The following is a 20,560-nucleotide window of genomic DNA, read 5'->3' as shown; positions in this document are numbered from 1 at the left end:
GTAACACGTACAACAGAAGGTAACAAAGTGCGTTGCAGTCAGGACATGTAGTGTTCTTCTGTCCCCATGGAAGATGGGAAAGATGTCTTCCTGGGTCACTTACAGTGAAACGCAGAATGTTTATGTCTGGCCTACACAGTTAGATGGACTGAGACAGGGCCACACTGGCACTAATTTGTTGCAGTATCCACTGTTTTGCTTGCTGTGGAAATTGTGGCTGTTGAGTAGATGAGCAGCCATCCTGTAGGAAAGGAAAAACAGCCCAATCACAGCAATGACGGGCAAAAGAGATTTGCATTGTGTCATTGGAAACTTGCTGTGCAGCCTTTGTGAACTCCTTTCTTGGCAGAATATTTCAGAAATTCAGCCAAATGACTGAGATAGCTATGAGCTTCTGCTAGTCATCCTGCTTCTCCCCCAGACTTCAACATCCTAGGAATGGGGATATCTGAAAAGCTTGGGAGCCAGCCCCTGGCTTGTTGCAGCTCGAGTGGCACAGGCAGACACGAGCGGTGTAGATGTGGACCTATCAGTGACAGCACAAGCTGATGCTGAAAGGAGGGAGCTGCTTCTGCCACTGGCTTTGAATCTGCCCTTCTTTGCCTTTTGCTAGGGCACTGAGGTGCGCGGGGGCAGCAGGACGGGGGCGTTCGGCTTTTACCCCCGGCTGAGCTGCCGCATCCCCCTCCGGCCGCTGGAAGCGCCCAGCTCTGCGCGCTCCCTTCTAGCCCTCCAGATAACTGCTAATCGTCCCAAACTAAAAAATGTATTAACCGTTACCCAATTAAACAGCAGCAGCGGGAGAGGAGGGAGCGACAAGGCCAGCAGGAAGCTACGAATCCGTCAGCTCCTGCTGTGAGTGTGGGAGGGGAGCGTGATGTTCCCGCCCCCTCCGTGGTGGGCGGGGCCTCGACCACGGGACCGGCCCCGCGCTGTCCTATGGACTGGGTCTCCGCGTCCAGGGGGTGGGGTCTCAGGTAGCCCCGCCTCCCGCGCTGCCCTATCGACTGGGGTTCCGCGCCGGGGGGCGGAGTCACGTCTCCCCCGGCCGGAGCGAGGGGGCGGTGGCCAGCGGCCATCTTGTTGCCACCGCCTGCGCCGGGGGAGGGCGCGACTTGTGCGGCCGCTTGCGGGGGCGCCCCCGGGGCGAGCGGCAGCCATGAGCGCGGAAGCGGCGGACCGGGAAGCCGCCACGTCCAGCCGGCCCTGCACGCCGCCGCAGACCTCCTGGTTCGAGTTCCTGCTGGAGGAGGCGCTGCTGGAGCAGCACCTGCAGAAACCCTCTCCCGGTGCGTGCGGCGCGGCCCCGCTGACGGCCGCCGGCCCTCGGCTTCGGGCGCCGCCTGGCGTCGCTCCCTGGCTCCTCACGGGCCCCGGGGAAGAAACCCTGGCTCGATTCCCCGCGAGCCCCTTCCCCCGCCGCTGCGGCCTGCAGCTCGGCCGCTGCCTGCCCGGGCCTGCTGCTGGCGCCGCCTCCCGCCCGCCTCCCTCGCCTCTCCCTCGTGCCCGCCTCCGGCTTCCCCGCGGGAGGCGTCGCGGGGTTTGCCGCCCCGCGCTGGTGACGCGCTGACAGGGGAGGCCCCGCCCGAAGGGGAGGGTTGAGCGCGGAGGGGCCGCCGGGGGGTGCGGGAGGTCGGCGTGCGGGGTGGAGACGGGGGCGTCAGGCTACAGCTGTGCAGTCAGCGCAGGCTCCAATGTCCTTGTCTCGTTCTACCTTATATTTCTTATTTAGTAACTTGCATTTCTATATTTTTTCCTCCGTGGTAGGTAATTTTTGCATGTGTGAATTTTGTTTGTGGAAATGTTACCAGTTGTTTATTTTTAAAACGTGAAGTGCTGTTTGTAAAAAAAAATCATTACAATTTGCAGCTGATTTTCTCCCATTATAGTCTTGCTAGGGCCAGGAACTGGAGTCCTCCTGAGTTCAGTGCTGAAATTGCTTTGTATTGTTACCCTTGGAATGAAGAGAAACTTAGTCTGATGTATTATAAGAAAATTCTATATTTAAAAGTAGTTGATCTTTTCACAATCATAAACAAGAATCATCTTTTTCAGCACCTGAATGCTACAAGCAAGTGAAGGGAACAGGAAATCCTGGGGCAGTATTAGCTCTACAAAAAGTAGATTTAAGCATAGTCAGGCTATATATTTTGTGTTTAGAGCTTATACTGCTATTTTGCAATTAAAAGTAATAATTAATACTAGTCTTATGTTTCACCAAGTTCAGTGAGAGTTTAATAGTTAGGATTTGGCTTCAGATTTTGAAAATGCTAAAAGGTACTGGAAGACTGTCTTATTGTAAGGGAGGCGCTTGGGGGCTTTCTTTTTTTAATCAGTCTGAAAGCATCTTCCAAACATGTTCAGAAGTACCAGCAGTTGCTTGTAAATATATTTTAAAATACAGAGGAGAATTACAAAATAGTATATATTTTTACAACAGCTAACTTGTGATTTCAATAAGCAGCATTTATTTTCTCTAGATGGAAGTAGTGAAACATAATTAATACAAAATAGTGTAAATAAATATAAGTATGAGAGTGTGTTTACCGTGCCCAAGTAAACATGAAGGTTAAACGAAGATATGTTTATAGTCTTATTTAATGCAGGATAGGGAAACCCTTTGGGATTAGGATCTGCCAGGTGACAATGTCAGCTGTATAAATGACAATGAGATAAGATCCGTGTTCATAGCTGCAACAAGAAATTAATTTTTGGGCTTGCAAAGAATTTGAGGAGTGGCTGTGTTTTTTGCAGATCCACCACCTGTACAGCTGATTGTCCAGTTCTTGGAACAAGCTTCAAAACCATCAGTGAATGAGCAGAACCAAGTCCAGCCACCACCTGATAACAAAAGAAACCGCATTTTGAAACTTCTTGCTCTTAAAGTTGCTGCTCATCTGAAGTGGGATTTGGATGTATTAGAGAAAAGGTATAGTCTGTACATCTTCATGCTGAAATTACTGAATTGAAAGGGCTTGAGATCTTTATTTTAACAAATGGAAGTCTTTCTTGCTCCCTTTTCTGACAGTATCTTTCTTACATTAGGAAGAGTCTTGGGTGTAACAACTGAAATCACATTTGATTTAATCTGTGAGTTAGAAGAGGGTTTTGGTAAAAGCAATGTCTGCAAACAAATCAATACTGGTTATAATTAATTTAGAGAGAAAGAATAGTGGGTCTTAGGCATTAAGATGAGTACATCTAAACTGCATAAAAGTTTAGGTTTTAGGTTATGTTTTCTTTGGTGACAGTACTGTCTTAAGTTTCCAGATTCTGACATGCTTGAAGTTGGAGGTCTTGCTCCAGTTTTGTTGCTGTAAAGCACTCCATATATCTGTGAACTAGATCACTGAACTGTTCGAAGCAGGCAAAATCTACATTTGCATATTTTCTTTGAATTATTTTAACCCAAATAATTTCAGCTGCTGAATGATTTAATGAGGTAGAACAGTTGGGAACTTCCTTACTCTGACAGTGTAAGCACATTAGGGAACTGCACTTTAGCATCCTAAAAACTTAGGGGGGCAATACTTGCCCCAGTTGTAACTTGCATAAAATCACAGAATCATTTAGGTTGGAGAACACCTTTAAGGTCATTGAGTTCAACTGTTAACCTGACATTACCAAGTCTACCACTAAACCATGTCCCTAAGTGCCACATCTACACATCTTTTAAACACCTCCAGGGATGGTGACTCCACCACTTCCCTGGGCAGCCTGTTCCAATGCCTGACAACCCTTTCCGTGAAGAAATTTCTCCTAATATCCAATCTGAACCTCCCCTGGCACAACCTGAGGCCATTTGCTCCCATCCTGTTGCTTGTTACTTGGGAGAAGAAACCAAAACCCTCCATGCTACAACCTCGTTTCAGGTAGTTGTAGACAGTGATGAGATCTCCCCTCAGCCTCCTTTTCTCCAGGCTAAACAGCTCCAGCTCCCTCAGTCACTCCTCATCAGATGTGTGCTCCAGACCCTCCACCAGCTTCATTGCCCTTCTCTGAACGCTCCAGCACCTCAATGTCTGTCTTGTAGTGAGGGGCCCAAAACTGAACACAGGGTTCAAGGTAGGGCCTTGCCAGTGCTGAGTGCAGGAGGATGATCACTTCTCTGGTCCTGCTGGCCACACTATTTCTGATACAAGCCAGGATGCTCTTGGCCTTCTTGGCCACCTGGGCACACTGCTGGCTCATGTTCAGCTGGCTGCTGACCAACACCCCCAGGTCCTTAATATTTTTGTCATCTCTTAAGCTGTGTCATATTTGTCTGCCTTAATGAAGTGTTGTGAGGTGGAGGTGGTATTACCGCTTGCCAAAATATCTTTACAAGATACTGCAGACAATGAATAGAAACCATTATTGTGGTTGGTTGTGAAAATATTGTATGGAAAACAGCATCTGGTATACAATACTTTATACATATATACTTTATCTTTTAAAGCAGATGTATGTGAATGTGAACAAGAGGGCGGTTTTTTTTTTCTTTTTTTGCCTGCTTCTCTTGCAGGAGGAGTTTATACTGACATTTGTGGTGTATTTTCTGGCAGTTAGTACCTTTACTTCTTAAAATGCAGTTGTAATCCTGATTCAATAATCAACCCTGCTGCTTGACATTATTTGGCTTATTCTGGGTTTTGATAGGATTGTTTTGTTCATCTGTGGTGTTTTTCTTGAAAGAGAACCAATCTGAAGTCATTTCAACTACTAATTTAGCATCTCTAGATAGTAGTTAAGAGTTCCTGTTCTGTTAGCTTGTGAAGCCTAAGATTGTTCTTAATTAAGAAACATGTTTTTTGTCTTTTACTGATTATACCAAAGGTTCAGTCATGTTAGTTAAAAAGGAATAAAATAACAGCTTAAACCCATTTTTTTTCTAAAACTTCTGCTGTTATAAACAGTTGAATGGTGTTCTACTTTTGCCAATGAAAACAAGACTCCTGGACCTCACATAGTAAAAACAGTGTTTGTTAGTTTAAAATGATGGCTTGATAACAGACCTGGAGTCTGATAGTACACAAGACCTAAAATTTGTTAAACGGGAATTTAGCTTGGTTGCCAGAAGTGTGGTTTCACTGGTTGTTTTCAATGGTGGTTGCAAAGAATGAAATTTTTTCACAAGGTCAAAGCTGAGCTCTTCTAATTTCAAGTAACATCTAAATTAGTAATAGTGTTTCAATTGTGTTAAATTGTACCTCAAAAGCTTGGAGTAATGCAGTTCAGCCTGTGTGCCTCCTCCTTTTATCCAGGAAGGTTCTGTCCCAGCTAATTATATTTTACATAATACTGCTTGCAGTGCTCTGTTCCAGTTCCTAGTCTTCACTGTTTGCTGGTGGATGCTGCAGAAAGGATATAAGCTGTGATAGCACAGAGAGATGTTCCCTTTACGTGAGTGAAATTCCATTTGCCATGGAAATGTTGTTTACCTTCTGGAAGTATGATCTGGGACTGCTTTGAGAAGGTTTTGTTAGTTGGGACCTGCTGTTGTAGGTGATTGGATTATTCTCAGGATGCTTCTGTGTGGATTAACAGTGGTGCACAGTAGTACAGCTGTCACAGCAACCTTCCACTTGGGCTTAGGCTGCTAATACTGGTACCTGCTTTACATACCTGATCTAGATTGTCATCTGATACAGACCAGTTCATTATGCTAACTAAACATACTACCCTTACTTCCATGGCATGTTAAGTAATCATATAGTACTGAACAGTAACATGTATTACTTAAACATTCCAGTTTTAGGATTACTATATGAAATACTTGATTTTTTTTTTTCTCTTTTATTTTTTTTTTCTCTTTTATTTTTTTTTTCCTGATAGCTTGTCCGTCCCTGTATTGAACATGCTACTGAATGAACTTCTGTGTATCAGCAAAGTTCCCCCCGGAACTAAACACGTGGATGTAGACCTGTCCAGCTTACCCCCAACCACTGCAATGGCAATACTACTCTACAACAGATGGTAAACTACTTTAAACCTATAAAGTCATGACAGAACAAAACAATGTTTTCTTCTATCTATAATGCTTGTGCATAGAAGGAGAAAGAATCTCAAAGTAATAACAACTTTGAGATCTCTAGGTAGGTTATAGTGAGGAGCTGAGTCTGAAAAGCAATTTACAGCTGGTTTTGTTCCCTAAAAAATTGTCAAGCTAGTGGTTTTAACTGTCACCTAATAAAGATAAAAATCTAGCTGTCTTTTGGCTTTTTATGGACATAAGAGCATTTCTTAAATACTGTATGTGCTCTTGAGCAGAGGATCTATCATTTCAGATGCATTCTACTATTAGGATAAACTGATAATTTTAAGAGGTGTGTAATCTGCTTATTACATTTCTGAGGCTAATATGTTCTTTGCTTCATTTTCTCCTCTACATAGGGCCATAAGGACCATTGTTCAAAGCAGTTTTCCTGTAAAACAAGTGAAACCCGGTCCACCTCAGTTAAATGTGTAAGTTACAAGTATAATTCGTTTGGACTTCTTGTGTATTTTGTAATCAGAAATTTAATTTCTCTTTTAACATGTTACAGTCTTGCTGACTTTGTAGAGGCATGAAAAATCATGGGAGAAAGGGAGATGGCAATTTGCCTGGGCAGAATGCTTATCCTCTAGTTTAAACAGGGTTCATTTCTTACATCCTGTTTTAACTTAACAGTAGCTTGGTTAATACAGTTGTATTATTATGCCATTTTTCTGCATTATGTAAGATAAACTGAGAAACAATTCTTTTGCTTCAGTAGGCAATAAACTGTAATTTAAAGTCAGTATTCATATTGCATTCTGGAAGTGGTGTGGCCTTAGTTACAACCTGTCCTTGGAATTGACTTTTATGTTACAAATTTATCTGATAAAGCTGGGAGTATCTCAGTGGTACTTTTCATGTATTAGGCCATACGTGTTTGAGAGAGTCTCTTTAACTATGTTGATTAAAAATACTCTTCCTCCTGTTCGTTTTACTATAAATCTTGTGTTGTCCTATATGTATCAAAATTCTGTATGGGGACATAACTTTTATTTTTTTACACAAACACATGAACACAGTTCTGCGTCTGACACATATTCAAGAAGATTTAAATAGTGAAGTTTCAAGAAACTTGAGGCTGTAGAAGCTGGTATCTTCATGATAGTTCTGCTGATCTTAACAATCTGATTTTTAGAGAAAAAAGCAACTAAAACTTTCTAACTTCTGTTTTATTGAACCACATTCTCATCCAAAACTAATTATATCTGTATTTCAGATGTAGATAAGAGCATTCAGTGGTCCTGCATAATGATGTTTAAAATATAATTAGGCAAAACTTACTAGAAGTGAATTGTTGTGATCTAGAGTGTGAAGTAAAACGACATGCAGGTTTCCTTTTTAATTGAAATCTTTACCTCTTCTTTCATTTTCCAGGATGAACCAGATGCAGCAAGAAAAGGAACTGACTGAAAATATTTTGAAAGTGGTGAGATTTTTTCCCCCGTCTTATTTTTGCTTGAATTTATGTGTAAATGTGAATGGACAGGAAATATACAAGTGCATCACAGTTTTGTTGGATTCAGTACATTCATATTGTATTTGCCACTTTCAGTATTTGCTACATTTCTGCTGTACGTGTTTTGGACAGTGTTGTCTCTGCACTGCACGTAGTATGGAATTTATTTTGTATGATTAAAGTATTTTCAACAGCCCATCCTTGGAGCCATATGAATTGAGCAAACCCCTGCAAAATCAGTGTGTGATTAGTAATTAAGACCATACCATGCTTGAGCTGCAAAATCATATGGCAGTGAAATTCAACACTTAAAACATTTTGGTTTTAAAGGCTTTAGTAGCTGAGTGTTTTCTGTATGTAGCTTTCAACAGAATGCTAGTTGCGCCTAGTGTTCCACTTTGAGAGAAGCAAGAAAGAGGAAGAACAAACCCTCTACTTAAGTAGCCTAGATCATTTTCCTGCTCTTGTACTACTTGGAATCAGTTAAATAATTTGTATTATACATTTTCTACAATTTTTTACTTTTTCATATATTTTAAAATAGCTGAGCATGAGTGATGGTTAACTCTTTTACTAATTCATTAACATTTTTGAAAAAATCTTGCTGTTCACTTGGAAGCTGGTTTTGTTTCAGCTGCCAAATAATAACTCAGAATTTACAGTCTGACCCTTGTGTAACTTAATGGTCCAAAAATGGACAAAAACGTGGGTGAAACAGAAAAATGGTTTGTTTCACTTAGAAGTAAGGGTTTGATCCTGTTTCTCAGAGAAGTCACAAGTGTCTCTATTGTACAAGAAATGCAAGGGTATACTCTACATAGCAATAAGATGGGTGTATGAGGACTTTTATTTACTATCCTTTCACTGTACTGTTACATTTCTAGTGTTAATTTAAGCCAGAGCTGAACTCAGAATCAAGAGGTTAATTTTTTCAATGCATTTTAACTATTGCAGTTGAAAGAGCAGGCTGCTGATTCCATTCTGGTCCTAGAAGGAGCACTGAAATTAAACAAAGATCTTTATGTCCACACTATAAGAACTCTGGATTTATTAGCCATGGAGCCTGGTATGGTGAATGGAGAAACGGAGAGTTCCACAGCTGGACTGAAAATTACTGCAGAGGAGATAGAGTGCCAGGTAGCTTACATTCTATAATAAGGCTTTAATTTGTATCTATGTCCTTAGACAAAGTGTTAGAACTTCTTCTAACACTGCAAATATTGTTACTTCCCCATCTGGAGTAAACCATTATATGTTAAGGACAGCTTATTGCACTGTTCTTAATGAGCATGTGGAAATCATTCTGTACTGTTGTAATGCCTGTGCAGAATTACTCGTACTGAGATCGCAGTTAAAGAGGAAACAATTGTTGTACACGGGGAAAGATAGGCAGTGTATGTCATCAGTCATAAGCTAAAACTAGGAATAGCGTGAAGTACATACGAAGTTGGACCTGAAATACTTAATCTTGACCTTAAACATTATATAAGTTTCCAAGATAATGTGTTTTGTATCAATGCTCTTTACAGGTTTGCTATGATTTGGGTGCAATCTATTTTCAACAAGGATCTACAAATGCAGCTGTTCATGAAAATGCTAAAGAAAAGTTTTTCAGAACAAAAGAGTTGATTGCAAAGGTAATTAGTGTTTTATTAGCATATATGTTCAACTCCTCTTTAAAAAGTGCCTAAATTATTGCTTCCTTTAGCAATTTAATACTGTTAATGGTACACATGGTCTTTAAAGAAACTTCATGGGTTTTTGACAGCAGTTTTTGTTTTTTTCATATTGTACCTTGTTTAACATTATACTAATCAGCTGCAGTATATTGCTTCTTTGTTCTAAATTTTGTAATGAATATTCTCCTACACAAATTGTATTGATGAACAAAATGCAAAAATAGTATCTCTGGTGCTAGTATTATCAGTACATTCTGTGTCCATTGTGGTATGTTGGTTGTGGTGATGTGGTGAAGCATACATCACTTTCTTTTTCCTTTTTTTTTTTTCTCCTTTCCCTTGGAAATCAGATTGTCTGACCTTTTAAAAAATACAGCATTTTAATTTACAACCGAGGTATGCTTTTTTAAAATCTTGCTTCACATTTATATTCCAAAAACTGCAAAACTCACAATTTAAATAGACAAAACATGGTCTAAGCTGTCAAGAGCACATATAAAAGTATGCCATTAAAAAGGAAGTGTGTATGTACACATTCTTTTGTTGTTTTGCTGTTACTTGGGGAAATTGTGAGTCTCTTTGTGTTTCTAATTTAAGCCTATATTTAATAATATTTTGGCCTCTAAGATTTTATTAACTATTCATTTTCAGAATGGTTCATCATCACTTCATTTTACCATTGATGAAGAGCGCTTAGCTGGTTACTGTCAAGCTTGTGGAGTTCTTACCTCATCTTCTGATGATGCATCTCAACAGGCAACTCCTTATAGTCAAATCCATAGCTGTATGAAATCTGGCAACTATCAGGTAGGGTGCTTAAATCAACCCACATATGTTTGAGGATTTTTTTATCATTCCATGTGGATGATTCCACCTGAACTGATAGGGATTTTAATAAATGTAAGTGTTCCAGTTAACTATTAAAACACATATATAGGAATGTAACATAATCTGATATGTATATTAGATTAAAATATCTTGGATTACATACAATGTAATTCCTACTAGCTGATGTATGGAAATTTCTGGTAGAATCCAGCTTTTTGGGTTTCTGGGAACATTGCTGTTGATGTGTGCAATTTTGGTTTTATTCTTTGATATTAAAGAACGCTTTTTTTTCTTTGGTCCCTTTCTGGCTGTTTAATGAATATTAGTATTACCTATGGGTGCAAACTGCTTCCATTTGTTTGATAATTTTTTCCATAAAAGATTGCGCTATCTGAATCTCTTGCATTATCCATTGACTATTCCAACTGTGTTTGTATTATAGGACTTAGTGAAGATATTTCTTGAAGATAATCTAACCCTTAGTTTACCTGTTCAGTTCAGGCAGTCGGTGCTAAGAGAACTCTTCCAAAAAGCTCAACAAGGGTGAGACATTAAATAATTATATGTTTGATGATGATGAAAAGTAATATTAATAAGTTTTATGTTTTTCTTGGAAAGTATACAACATGTTCTGCCAACAACTTATATCCAAGAAACTTGAGCCTTTATTTCTGTTAGCAATATTCTAAACTACACTTTTCAACTGAAGAGGTATGTTGTGATGTATCTCACTGTGGCCATATATGGGGAAAAATGTAATGAGTATTAACACTTACATAAATAAATCAGTAAAGTCATAATTGATCATATATATGCATGAGTATGACTAAGTTAATGCCTCTTTAGAGGTCTTCTAAAGCTTGAAGTCAAAACTGGTCAGATTAATAATACCGAGCAGTGATATTGTAGCAGCTGTGTACTTCATTGGGAGTGTGGTTACTTGTCATTAGGAGCCTTGTGCACTGTTGAACTAGCCCAGGGCTGAAGGACTAGTATGGTACATTTATAATAAGCAAAACAATTATAATTAGGAGAAAGAATTAGGAACATTACAAGGGCAACTTGTGGATGGCTCCCAACAGAGATGTGCTGAGCCCATGGCTGTGTCTAAAATTCAGCCTTCTGTGGAGCTTAGGCACTTGAATCAGGGCTATATGGAAAGCAGCTCCATATAATCATGATAATAATTCTCTGAAGGGCAGGTGCCTACAAGTATTTCAGTTGAAGAGGTAAGAGAGGCTCAGTTTTACAAACATGTGTGAGGTAAAAGTATTGATGGTGACAGCCTGTTGTCAAAGAGCTAAGTACTCACTGAATTCAGCTTTCACTTCAGCCAGAGAGAAATCAAGTAACCATCTCTTAGAAGAGGATCTTAGAGCCTATACCTTAGCACTGTGTAGGGCTGTTGTCATCTCTTGATACTACTGATACAGAGCACCTTCAGTGATGAGTGCTAGACAGAGAAGGAGGGAGGAGTGTGACTTTGAAATCCAGTTAAGACACACAGAGAAGGATTAAGAGAAAGAAGCCATAGGTTCTGGTTATTTGTTTTTATTTTTGTCCAATGATTGTGTATTCTGAGATGCATAAATATTCCTAAAGTCTTTTGGACTGTTAGCCATGCTCAGGGCATGCTTGCCAAGAAGTGATGCACCTTTGTATTGGTCGCACTGCTCTAATTGAAGTTCCAGTGATGCTCAGGCTGAAATTATAATGAAGCCTGTGTGTGTGAAACAGAGCTGCAGACAGGGAGGGAATTTGCTTTTTAAAGAAAGGGAGCTCCTGGGTAAACTTAAGCAGACCCTGCATAAGGTTTTTCAGAGTGCAATCAAAGGCATGTGCTTCAAACTTGTCTTGGGATCTGGCACCTGGAGCTTTGCTGTGATACCAACTCTGTGTTTGTCAGAGAAGTTCTGTGATCTTTGGTTTTGTGTTCATGCAGGAATGATGCTCTGGATGAAGTTTGTTTCAAAGTCTGCGTGTGCAACACAGTCTGTGATGTGTTGCAGGGTGAAATAATTGATATTCAATTTTGTCTACTGTTCCTGAAACCCAGCAAAGAGAAAATAGACTTTCTCCTTGAGGTAAGAAATTATCTGAAATTAGAAGGGGAAAAGGTGTTTAGTGAGATACCTCTTTCCCCATATAACTGTAGTATTGTTGTAAGTAATGCTCAAATTTCTGAAGCAGAGAAAAATACTTTATAAGGTAACTTCTCAAACTTAATTCAAGTTCTCTGCAGTTAGTACAATTACACTCTATGTAATCAGTCTTGGATCTATGCTGATAGCTCCGTTTCCATCTGTTGGGGAGGAACCAATGTTGACTTGTTGCTTCAGTTTGGATTTGAAATTGCTGCAATTCCTGACATCCTTAAATTATATAGAGATATTGTTGAATAGTTGTTTTCAAAGAACAAAGAAACAAATTCTTCATAACAGAGAAATATACTAGAAAAAGAAATATCTGTTGAAGAGGACCACTTTCCCTTACCAGCTGTCTTGTAACAGTTAGCATGTCATGAAATGATCCTGAGTTACTGTGTGTGGGAGATTTAAACTGTTGCCCTCAATGAAGCATTTTAGGAAATTATTATTGTTCAATCTGAACTTACTCCCTCTGTTGCTTTGCTGCTATTTTCATATCTTCTTTGCTTAATTTGAGCCCTGTCTTTTGCTTGTCTATTCAAGCATGTGGCAAAAAATTGACCAACAGTGCTCTGTACTTCAGAGCCACTAAAAGCTGTTACATCAACTGCTCATATTAGGATTTAAACACACTTCTCAAAAAATTACTGCAAGCTGGTATTTAAATTCATATATCTAGTGATCTTTCAACTATTGCTTTTTTTGTAAAAAAAAATAAAAATAAAATACTGTGGCACTTGGTGTCAGCACACCTAAATATCAGAGGAGTGGGGAAAAGGAATGCGAATGGTGTGAGGTAAGGTCAGTTGTCTGAAACAGCCTGTCTTGTGTACAGGTTGGAAGAAACCCAGTCCATCTGTGATGGCTACAGTGTTTATCAGGTAACTTTGTTGCTTCCCGTGGGAGAGAGGGTTACTGCCTGATACTAATTGAGTCAGAAAACTGGGCAGTAACACTGTCTGTAACTGAATATTTTAAGAGTTCTAAGGGGCTGCTTAATTATTTACTTCTTTCTTCCCAGGTTTGTTCAAGATCAATAAACTTGGAAAATGCTTCCGAAGCATTGAAGAGAAGAATGGCAGCATTTCTCAAGTATGTGCCTGTATTAAGATAACATGAATTTACACTTTGTAAGCAATGCTATATAGCACAGTAAATGTTTAGAGAACTTATAACTGGCAAAATAAGCAGCTTCTTTCTACTCATATATTGACTTTTTTATTTGTTTAGAAACTTGTGTTTGGGTTTGGAAGATCTTCAGCTTGTCTTCATGATTTCATCTCATGAGCTGTTCATAAAACTGCTGAAAGATGATGAACGGAAGCTGCTCATTGATCAGATGCGAAAGAGATCTCCTCGAATCAACTTATGCACAAAACCTGTGACTTCTTTTTATGATATCCCAGGTAATTTTCCCAGCATTTCCATTAACTTATATGCAGGCCTTGCCTGTTTCCACACTTGAGATTATTATGTGCGGGACTGTTCTCAGAAAAAGTTTGAAGATAATGTTTTTAGGGAGAATACTTCCCATTTTTAGTTGGTGAATGTCCTACTCGTTCAAGAAAGTGGCCATTATTTGCTTGTATGTTGCTTGTATCTCAGCTGAGTATGATAGATGTGCTCAAATGAACATGTCCTAGCTGACCAAGTGAAATAGAGGTGTGGTGGTTGGTATGAAACAAATCTGGCTGTGGTGACTGTTCCCACAAAGGGCTCCCTGCCCCTGGACTCATACCAGCACTCACTCATGTGACTGTGTGGTGAACTGGACGAGATTTTACCAAAATGAAACCCAGATCTTTTTGGCGGGGCATTTCTCAGATGTAGTTGGCTGGCTGTGAAGCTGCACAAGTCAGAGCTGACACAGGAGGTGCCAGGTGGTGACTGGAGCTGGAGAGAACTTAACTTTTAGCTCTAATACAGTCTTGCATTGACTTAAGCTAGTTGTGAAAATGCATAGTTTCACTAAGGCAGGATAGGAACACTTTTTTTCTGCAGGTCTTGAACCTATTGCTGCACTGTAGCAAAGGTAGGGGATAATTTGGAGCTGCTGGTGTGAGAAAAGGGGGTGTTGCAAGCAACCTTGAGGTCGAGGGGGTTGGGAAGCTGGCACAAGGTGTTTGTGGAAGGGCACAAAAGGATGTATGGGGCCTACAAAAGCATTGATCTATCTGCTGTTCTTACCATGTTATGTTTAAAATGTTATATACTTAAAGAAATGTAAGCACCTACATTAAGAAGGAATATGCTGGAGATCTGATTGCTTTTCTTCTAGCTTCAGCAAGTGTCAATATTGGCCAGCTTGAACATCAGCTCATATTATCAGTAGATCCTTGGAGGATTCGCCAGATCTTAATTGAGTTGCATGGTATGACTTCAGAACGCCAATTCTGGACTGTTTCAAACAAGGTAATTTATTTCATGTGTTCACGAGAGCATGGTTCATCAGACTGCAATGAACAGTGAACATTTTGTCATAGATCCTCAGTGTGATTTTTTTTTTTTTTCTTCCCCCTCTCTCTGCATAGTAGTGGTTTAATAAGAATGATGGTACATACCTAAACTCACATTCTCTATGAAAAGTATGGCAACAAAACTTTGTTTTGAAGAATTACTGATTGTGTCACAAGCTTTTTGTGTGAGAAAACACATTTCTGTAGCTTTTGCTTTCAGTGTTCTGACTAGTTGGCAATATTATTTTAGTTAAATCCCTGTAATTATAAGCTGGGAGCAGGAGAGAAGAAGTTTGTTGGGGTTTTTTGTTATGTAAGGATTTCTTCTCTTCTCTTCTCTTCTGTTCCCCTTCCCAGTTATTGCATATTCAGAGTATGAACAAATGAGGGTATCTGTCCACTTTTATCGTACTGCTATATGAGCAATTCATTCCTTCTGATTAGATGTCAAAATTAAAGAGTTGGCATGTAGATGTCAATAATTTTCAATACTTAAGCTTTGTTTTTAATGTTTTAATCAGTGATGTGAATTCTAAAACCTGTTTCTGTGCAAATGTCCTATGTATTTCTCTCCCAGTGGGAAGTACCAAATGTTTACGGCAATGTTATTTTAGGAATCAAAGACAATCTGACTAGGGATTTGGTCTACATCCTTATGGCAAAAGGATTACACTGCTGTGCGATTAAGGTGAGCAAGTCATATGAAGTTACTGGTGAATTAGTGTGGGCAACTGAATTTTAACACCGAAAATATGGAAAAGAATTTAAAGACTGGGAGGTGAGGGAGATATACTAACAAGCTCTGTGTGTCGTATAATATTAAATATTTCTGTCTCACAAAGTTCCATCAGTAGAGCAAGGATAGTGGCTTTCCAGTGAGTTGATCCTGGAGATAACTTCATTCATACAAAGCTTTGATTATGATGTACTAAATCATGTTGCATCTAAACCCAGCGGTGATTTGACTTACTGATATGAAGAGCTGTCCTTTTGGATGACTGTTTTACATGATGGATTTTTTGCAATGTTGATTTATTTGCCTTGTGATTGACAAGGCTGTAGTTTGCTAAACTACAAGGTAGAATCAAACTCTACCTAATGTGCCAGTAGTTACTTGGTTTTGCTCAAACTTCTTGGGGTTTTTTTGAAGAATCTGTAACTGTTGGAACTATTAAGCTTAGTAGCAAGTCCAAAGGACTCAAAAATGTAAGAATTAGTTGTGAGGTGCTTAAGCAATGCTGTGGAGAATGAATGTTAAGGCTGGTTCAGCCAGGATAGAGCTGAACAACATTTAACTCTTAGTCTTTTCCCTTATGAATTCATTGGGAATCATTAATGCATATCCTCTTTATTGCAGGATTTTGGTCATGCAAAACAGCTTTTTGCTGCTTGTTTGGAGCTCGTGACGGAGTTTTCTCCAAAACTCCGTCAAGTCATGCTGAATGAAATGCTGCTTTTGGACATCTACACTCATGAAGCTGGACCTGGCGCTTCTGGAGAGCGTCCTCCTTCTGATCTTATAAGCAGAGTCCGAGGCTATTTGGAAATGAGAGTACCAGGTAAGTATGTTGCTGTCTTCTCTGGGATGCAGTAAAGCACAAAGCTTTATAGATCTACCAGTTAGGTGTATAATTGGAAAAAAATAGTGAAGTTTGACAGTGATTTTAGTGAGTGTTTAGAAGTTTGGTTAGTTTTTTGAAGCTGGAAACGAGAATAACAACATCATAATGCATATATGTTGCTAAACACTGATACTTTCTGTTTAGTGCCACTTAAAGGACTTGAACAGGACGAACATTCCACATTTTTACTTGAAAAGTTTTGCTAGTTGTCAAAGCAACCCACATGGTTTCACACTACAGGGGTAATGTCAGACTGTTGTGATTGTAGGAAGCTGTTGTTGCTCTGCATTTTCAGAGGTCAAGTCTCTTGTAGGGCTAAGCAGCACGTTTTTCTGTCATGGAAGATATAGAACAGAAATGGCTAGTTAGAGGGATTGGTTTAGCTTGTTTTCATATAATACTGTTTTTTCTCAAGAAAAAAAAAAAGTTAAGCAAAGAACCCCTTTTTTCCAGATATTCCTCTTCGACAAGTTATAGCTGAAGAGTGTGTTGCCTTCCTGCTAAACTGGCGTGAGAATGAGTATTTGACGATGCAAGTTCCATTACCTCTCGTTCAGACTAATCCTTATGTGAAGGTAATGAACACACAGTCTCAAAACCTTGTCAGGCTGCAGTTGACTTTTTCCTGTTGAAGGCTTTTGTACTTTTAAAAGTGTGTACCCTTCTGTCTCAAGAGTGTTGGGTCTCATGGCTATAATGAATGAAGTGCGATGTAGAAGGCAGCAGGGTGAAGCAGCCAGTGTGTTTGATGGAGGCTGTGTGGCAAGAACACATGAAACAAACTGCGTGGTAGCCCTTGTTGCCTGCCAGCTGAGGTTGTGTCTGTGAGCATCAGGCATGTGTGGTTAAAATCCAGGAGCTGCTTGAACCCCTGTAGCACTTCCATGAAGGACTCTCCTCTCAGCTGGAACTGAGCCTAGATTCCTGTAGGAGGTCTGAGAAGTGTGCAGATCTCAGGCTTCATGTCTGGTTGTCTTTCTGTTCCTAAGGCTCTTGTTTTCCAAATGCGCTTTAGTGGTTCCATTGGTGAACCCAACACCAGTGTTGAATTTCTGCCATTTTTGCAACTTTACTTTCAAAGTGGTTTTACAGCAATGTTTCTACTTCAAAGTGAGGCAGTAAAGCTGAACGCAGATTGTATTACAGGACAGATTTTTTTTTGGCTTACTCTGCCTACCTGTGGGATTTCCTAACTTCTATTTTGAGGTTCAGCTTTTTCTGTATCGCAGAGGGTGCCAGTTCCAGTTCAGATTAATTATTATATGAAAATTAAGGGAGTTCTAGGGACCTGGTCTTTGTAAAACTCTGTTTTGTAGGTTTTATGTAATTTATTTGAGTGTAAATCTTGTTTTATGGAGACTGTAGTAATGAAATAAGCCCTAAGGAAACTAACAGGGAAAAAAAAAACCCACATTGTTTAATTCCTGTCTTCCAGGTTCCTCATCAGTGTCCTCTGCTGCACAGTTTAGTCACATTGCTTTGCAGTTTGTAACTTGAAATCACTTGCTTAGCCATTTTAAATACCAATAATTCCTTTGCTGTAGTCAATACTCAGAGAAGCTGTAGTTACTATGTTTTTTTCCTCTTTCATTTCATAGCTGGGACAGTTGCTGGCTGCAACATGCAAAGAACTTCCCGGTCCCAAAGAAAGTAGACGGACAGCAAAAGACCTTTGGGAAGTTGTTGTACAAATCTGCAGTGTATCCAACCAGCACAAACGGGGAAATGATGGCAGAGTGAGTTTGATAAAACACAGGGAGTCTACACTGGGCATTATGTACAGGTGTGTTTTCTTAAATTATTCTTAAAGATGGTTTGATTTGTATATTTGACCCCCACATTGCCTTCAATAATCATCTGGATTCTGCTATTGAAGTAGGAGCAGCAACGAAAGATCTCCACTGAGTGAACAAGCTGCTTACTGGTAGCGCTGGGTATTAGCTGTGATGTGCTGAGTTTCCTTTTCCGAGAGAGAAAAGGAGCGTGTGGGATTCAGGTCACCATACAGACACCAAAGCATATATACTCATGCTCCCGTTATAATCAATATAGATCTTCCAGTGAAGTCAGTGGCATCTGGAGGGCAGTTCAGCTGGAGGTGTCTGCTTTACATTGAATACAATTGCTCTGCAAGCTCCGTTGGCTGTATCGGTTATCTACTTTGATAAGTGGATAAAACACCTAGATCGCACCATAGGTGTCTAAGCTTAGCTTTAGGTTTCTGAACCTAAGGCTGGATGTTATTCAGTCTTGAATTGAAATCTAGTTCAACCAAGCCCTTGGGGAGAGGGGAAGGAAGACAATGTAGTTGAGTGGAGTAATTTCACTGTCAGTTATCTAACCTCTGTCAGCCTTAGCTGATTGATTGATTCAGGACTCAGATTTGTCCAGTCAATAAGTGTTTTTAGCCCGTTCTTAAGTCTAAGCCTGATTGTAAGTTGCCTGTTAGATTAAATTGTGGAATGTGTGATTATATTGAACAGCTTTCCATGTTAAAAACATGGAAAAAAGTGCCTCTGTCAAACTGTTGACTGTTTCTTTGCCTTTCTTGAGCTAATCAGGTTAATGAGTGCCTAAATGCCAACTGCTTTTGCTTATGCTGCTGTGGGATGGGTGGAGGAGGGTACGTGCGTGCTGTAGGTTTCAGTTGTGTACTCTGGTAAGAAAAAAGGGCGCAGTACAGATGTACGCTAGGACACTGAACCTTTTCTAACCCCTCTGATTCAAACAGTAAAGGGCAGTGACCCTGTTGTTATTATGGAAAAGAAGCAGTGCAGCCTTTTCCAAACAGGCTGTTCTTGCCCGATTGTCTTATGGTGACAGTTTCTGATGTGATATGACAGGGAAGTCAATGTACTTTATAAATGATTGCTGTGTACCCTCTTTTGTAAGCCTGTAGATCATTGTGGCAATGCTAGCTTGGAGAATTTCAGTACAGTTCAATTGCTTTCCTTTTTAGAGTCAGTGGTTGACTTACTATGGAGTGATTTTCATGCCTTTTGTAGCTTGATAGCATAACAGATACCTCTTACTTAACCTGTTTTAAATGCAAAAGTAAAACTTAACTTGCCAGTGACTGTATTAGGAGTGAATGACCTGTTTGAGTGTTTTCACTTACATACCCTGCATTTGTAAACTTAGAGGTGAAGGAATAATTTGGTGGGTTTAGAATTTGCATTACTGAATCTTGTTTCCAGTGTATTAAGTTTGCATATATTCTTTGCTGTTGATGATTACTTACATGGGTATTTGTGTCCCTAATTTAGGAGTGAATTGCTTTCCTTCATCAAAAAACTTCGGGTAAGTTACAGTGGTCTTCATAATGTGTTTGCAACCAGGACTTTCTTTCGGTATAATATTTTTCCGGACTTTTCCTATTAAATTTAGAAGATCTGGTAGCTGTACAGGTGTTTTTTATGGCTGAAGAACTTCAGAGTTTGCTCTACCCGCCAGACAGCGATGTGGAAGAGCTTGTGAAAAAATGCTCCTGAATTCATGACGCATCTGTTAACATTAGGAGTATATTTTGATGCATCTATCATGAAGTTCATTTCATTCCAGCTGTCATGAAGCAAAGTGTTCCTTTTGAGGGGAGAAGGAAGCTGCTACTTGCACTGTAACTATGCAGCAGAAGTTAAGAAGGAGAGAAATTGTTTTATAGCTTGTGGGTTTTTAAGTGCATAGAAAGTTGTAGTATACCTAGTTTAAGTTTAAGGCTAGGCAGTAGCCACAGAAACAACATAAAGATGTGTAGAACCTAGGTAACGTTTATATCCAAAGAATTATTCAGGAAAAACAGAAGTAATTAAAGACTCCCTACAGAAACTTGCCTGCAGTATTCCTGTGTTGCAGGATTCTTAACAAAATATTGCCCCATTTAGATAAAAAACTATGTCAGAATTTCTTATATAGCTTTAAAGCTTAGGGAGGAAAGTGGAGTTTTCTTAGTTAATGAGAATACTCTTTTTTTATTTTTTTCTGTACAGGAACCATTGGTTTTAACCACAATATTGTCCCTGTTTGTCAAGCTTCATAATGTTCGGGTTAGTATATATCATACATATCTTATTTGGTTTTCTTGAAATGTTTGTGTCTCTAATTTCTCTTGCCATCTTTCTACTCTTAGGAAGATATTGTGAATGACATTGCAGCAGAGCACATTTCCATCTGGCCCTCATCCATCCCCAAGTAAGATGATAATTAAAAATACATTTTTCAAAACATATGTTTAATTGGTTTGTTTCCAGTTACTGTGTTAGTGTGGTTTCTGCCCTGCAAGGGCATCACTGACCCCCGTTCTGTTTGCAGACAGATTGTTCTGATTGCATGAAGGTTTTTGGTCCTAATTTGATGGTC

The 20,560-nt window shown here is 39.7% G+C and overlaps 1 protein-coding gene across 1 annotated transcript in view; it reads left to right on the top strand.

Annotated features, from left to right (window-relative positions):
• The first annotated feature begins 1,056 nt into the window (after nucleotides 1-1,056).
• Nucleotides 1,057-20,560, top strand: part of INTS8 (integrator complex subunit 8) — a 24,877-nt gene continuing 5,373 nt past the window's right edge. Inside the window, exons 1-20 of the mRNA XM_082045692.1 lie at nucleotides 1,057-1,289; nucleotides 2,755-2,929; nucleotides 5,815-5,955; nucleotides 6,373-6,444; nucleotides 7,391-7,442; nucleotides 8,427-8,609; nucleotides 9,002-9,109; nucleotides 9,803-9,958; nucleotides 10,422-10,522; nucleotides 11,922-12,063; nucleotides 13,148-13,218; nucleotides 13,357-13,532; nucleotides 14,405-14,538; nucleotides 15,160-15,270; nucleotides 15,940-16,141; nucleotides 16,658-16,779; nucleotides 17,803-17,987; nucleotides 19,471-19,504; nucleotides 20,191-20,247; nucleotides 20,331-20,392. Coding sequence (XP_081901818.1) covers nucleotides 1,160-1,289; nucleotides 2,755-2,929; nucleotides 5,815-5,955; nucleotides 6,373-6,444; nucleotides 7,391-7,442; nucleotides 8,427-8,609; nucleotides 9,002-9,109; nucleotides 9,803-9,958; nucleotides 10,422-10,522; nucleotides 11,922-12,063; nucleotides 13,148-13,218; nucleotides 13,357-13,532; nucleotides 14,405-14,538; nucleotides 15,160-15,270; nucleotides 15,940-16,141; nucleotides 16,658-16,779; nucleotides 17,803-17,987; nucleotides 19,471-19,504; nucleotides 20,191-20,247; nucleotides 20,331-20,392 — 2,414 coding nt within the window. The 5' untranslated portion in view covers nucleotides 1,057-1,159. The remainder of the gene's footprint in view (nucleotides 1,290-2,754; nucleotides 2,930-5,814; nucleotides 5,956-6,372; nucleotides 6,445-7,390; nucleotides 7,443-8,426; nucleotides 8,610-9,001; nucleotides 9,110-9,802; nucleotides 9,959-10,421; nucleotides 10,523-11,921; nucleotides 12,064-13,147; nucleotides 13,219-13,356; nucleotides 13,533-14,404; nucleotides 14,539-15,159; nucleotides 15,271-15,939; nucleotides 16,142-16,657; nucleotides 16,780-17,802; nucleotides 17,988-19,470; nucleotides 19,505-20,190; nucleotides 20,248-20,330; nucleotides 20,393-20,560) is intronic.

Source organism: Streptopelia decaocto, assembly GCF_964273445.1.
Source record: "Streptopelia decaocto genome assembly, chromosome: 2".
Taxonomy (NCBI): domain Eukaryota; kingdom Metazoa; phylum Chordata; class Aves; order Columbiformes; family Columbidae; genus Streptopelia; species Streptopelia decaocto.
This window is presented reverse-complemented; position numbering and strand designations above follow the sequence as displayed.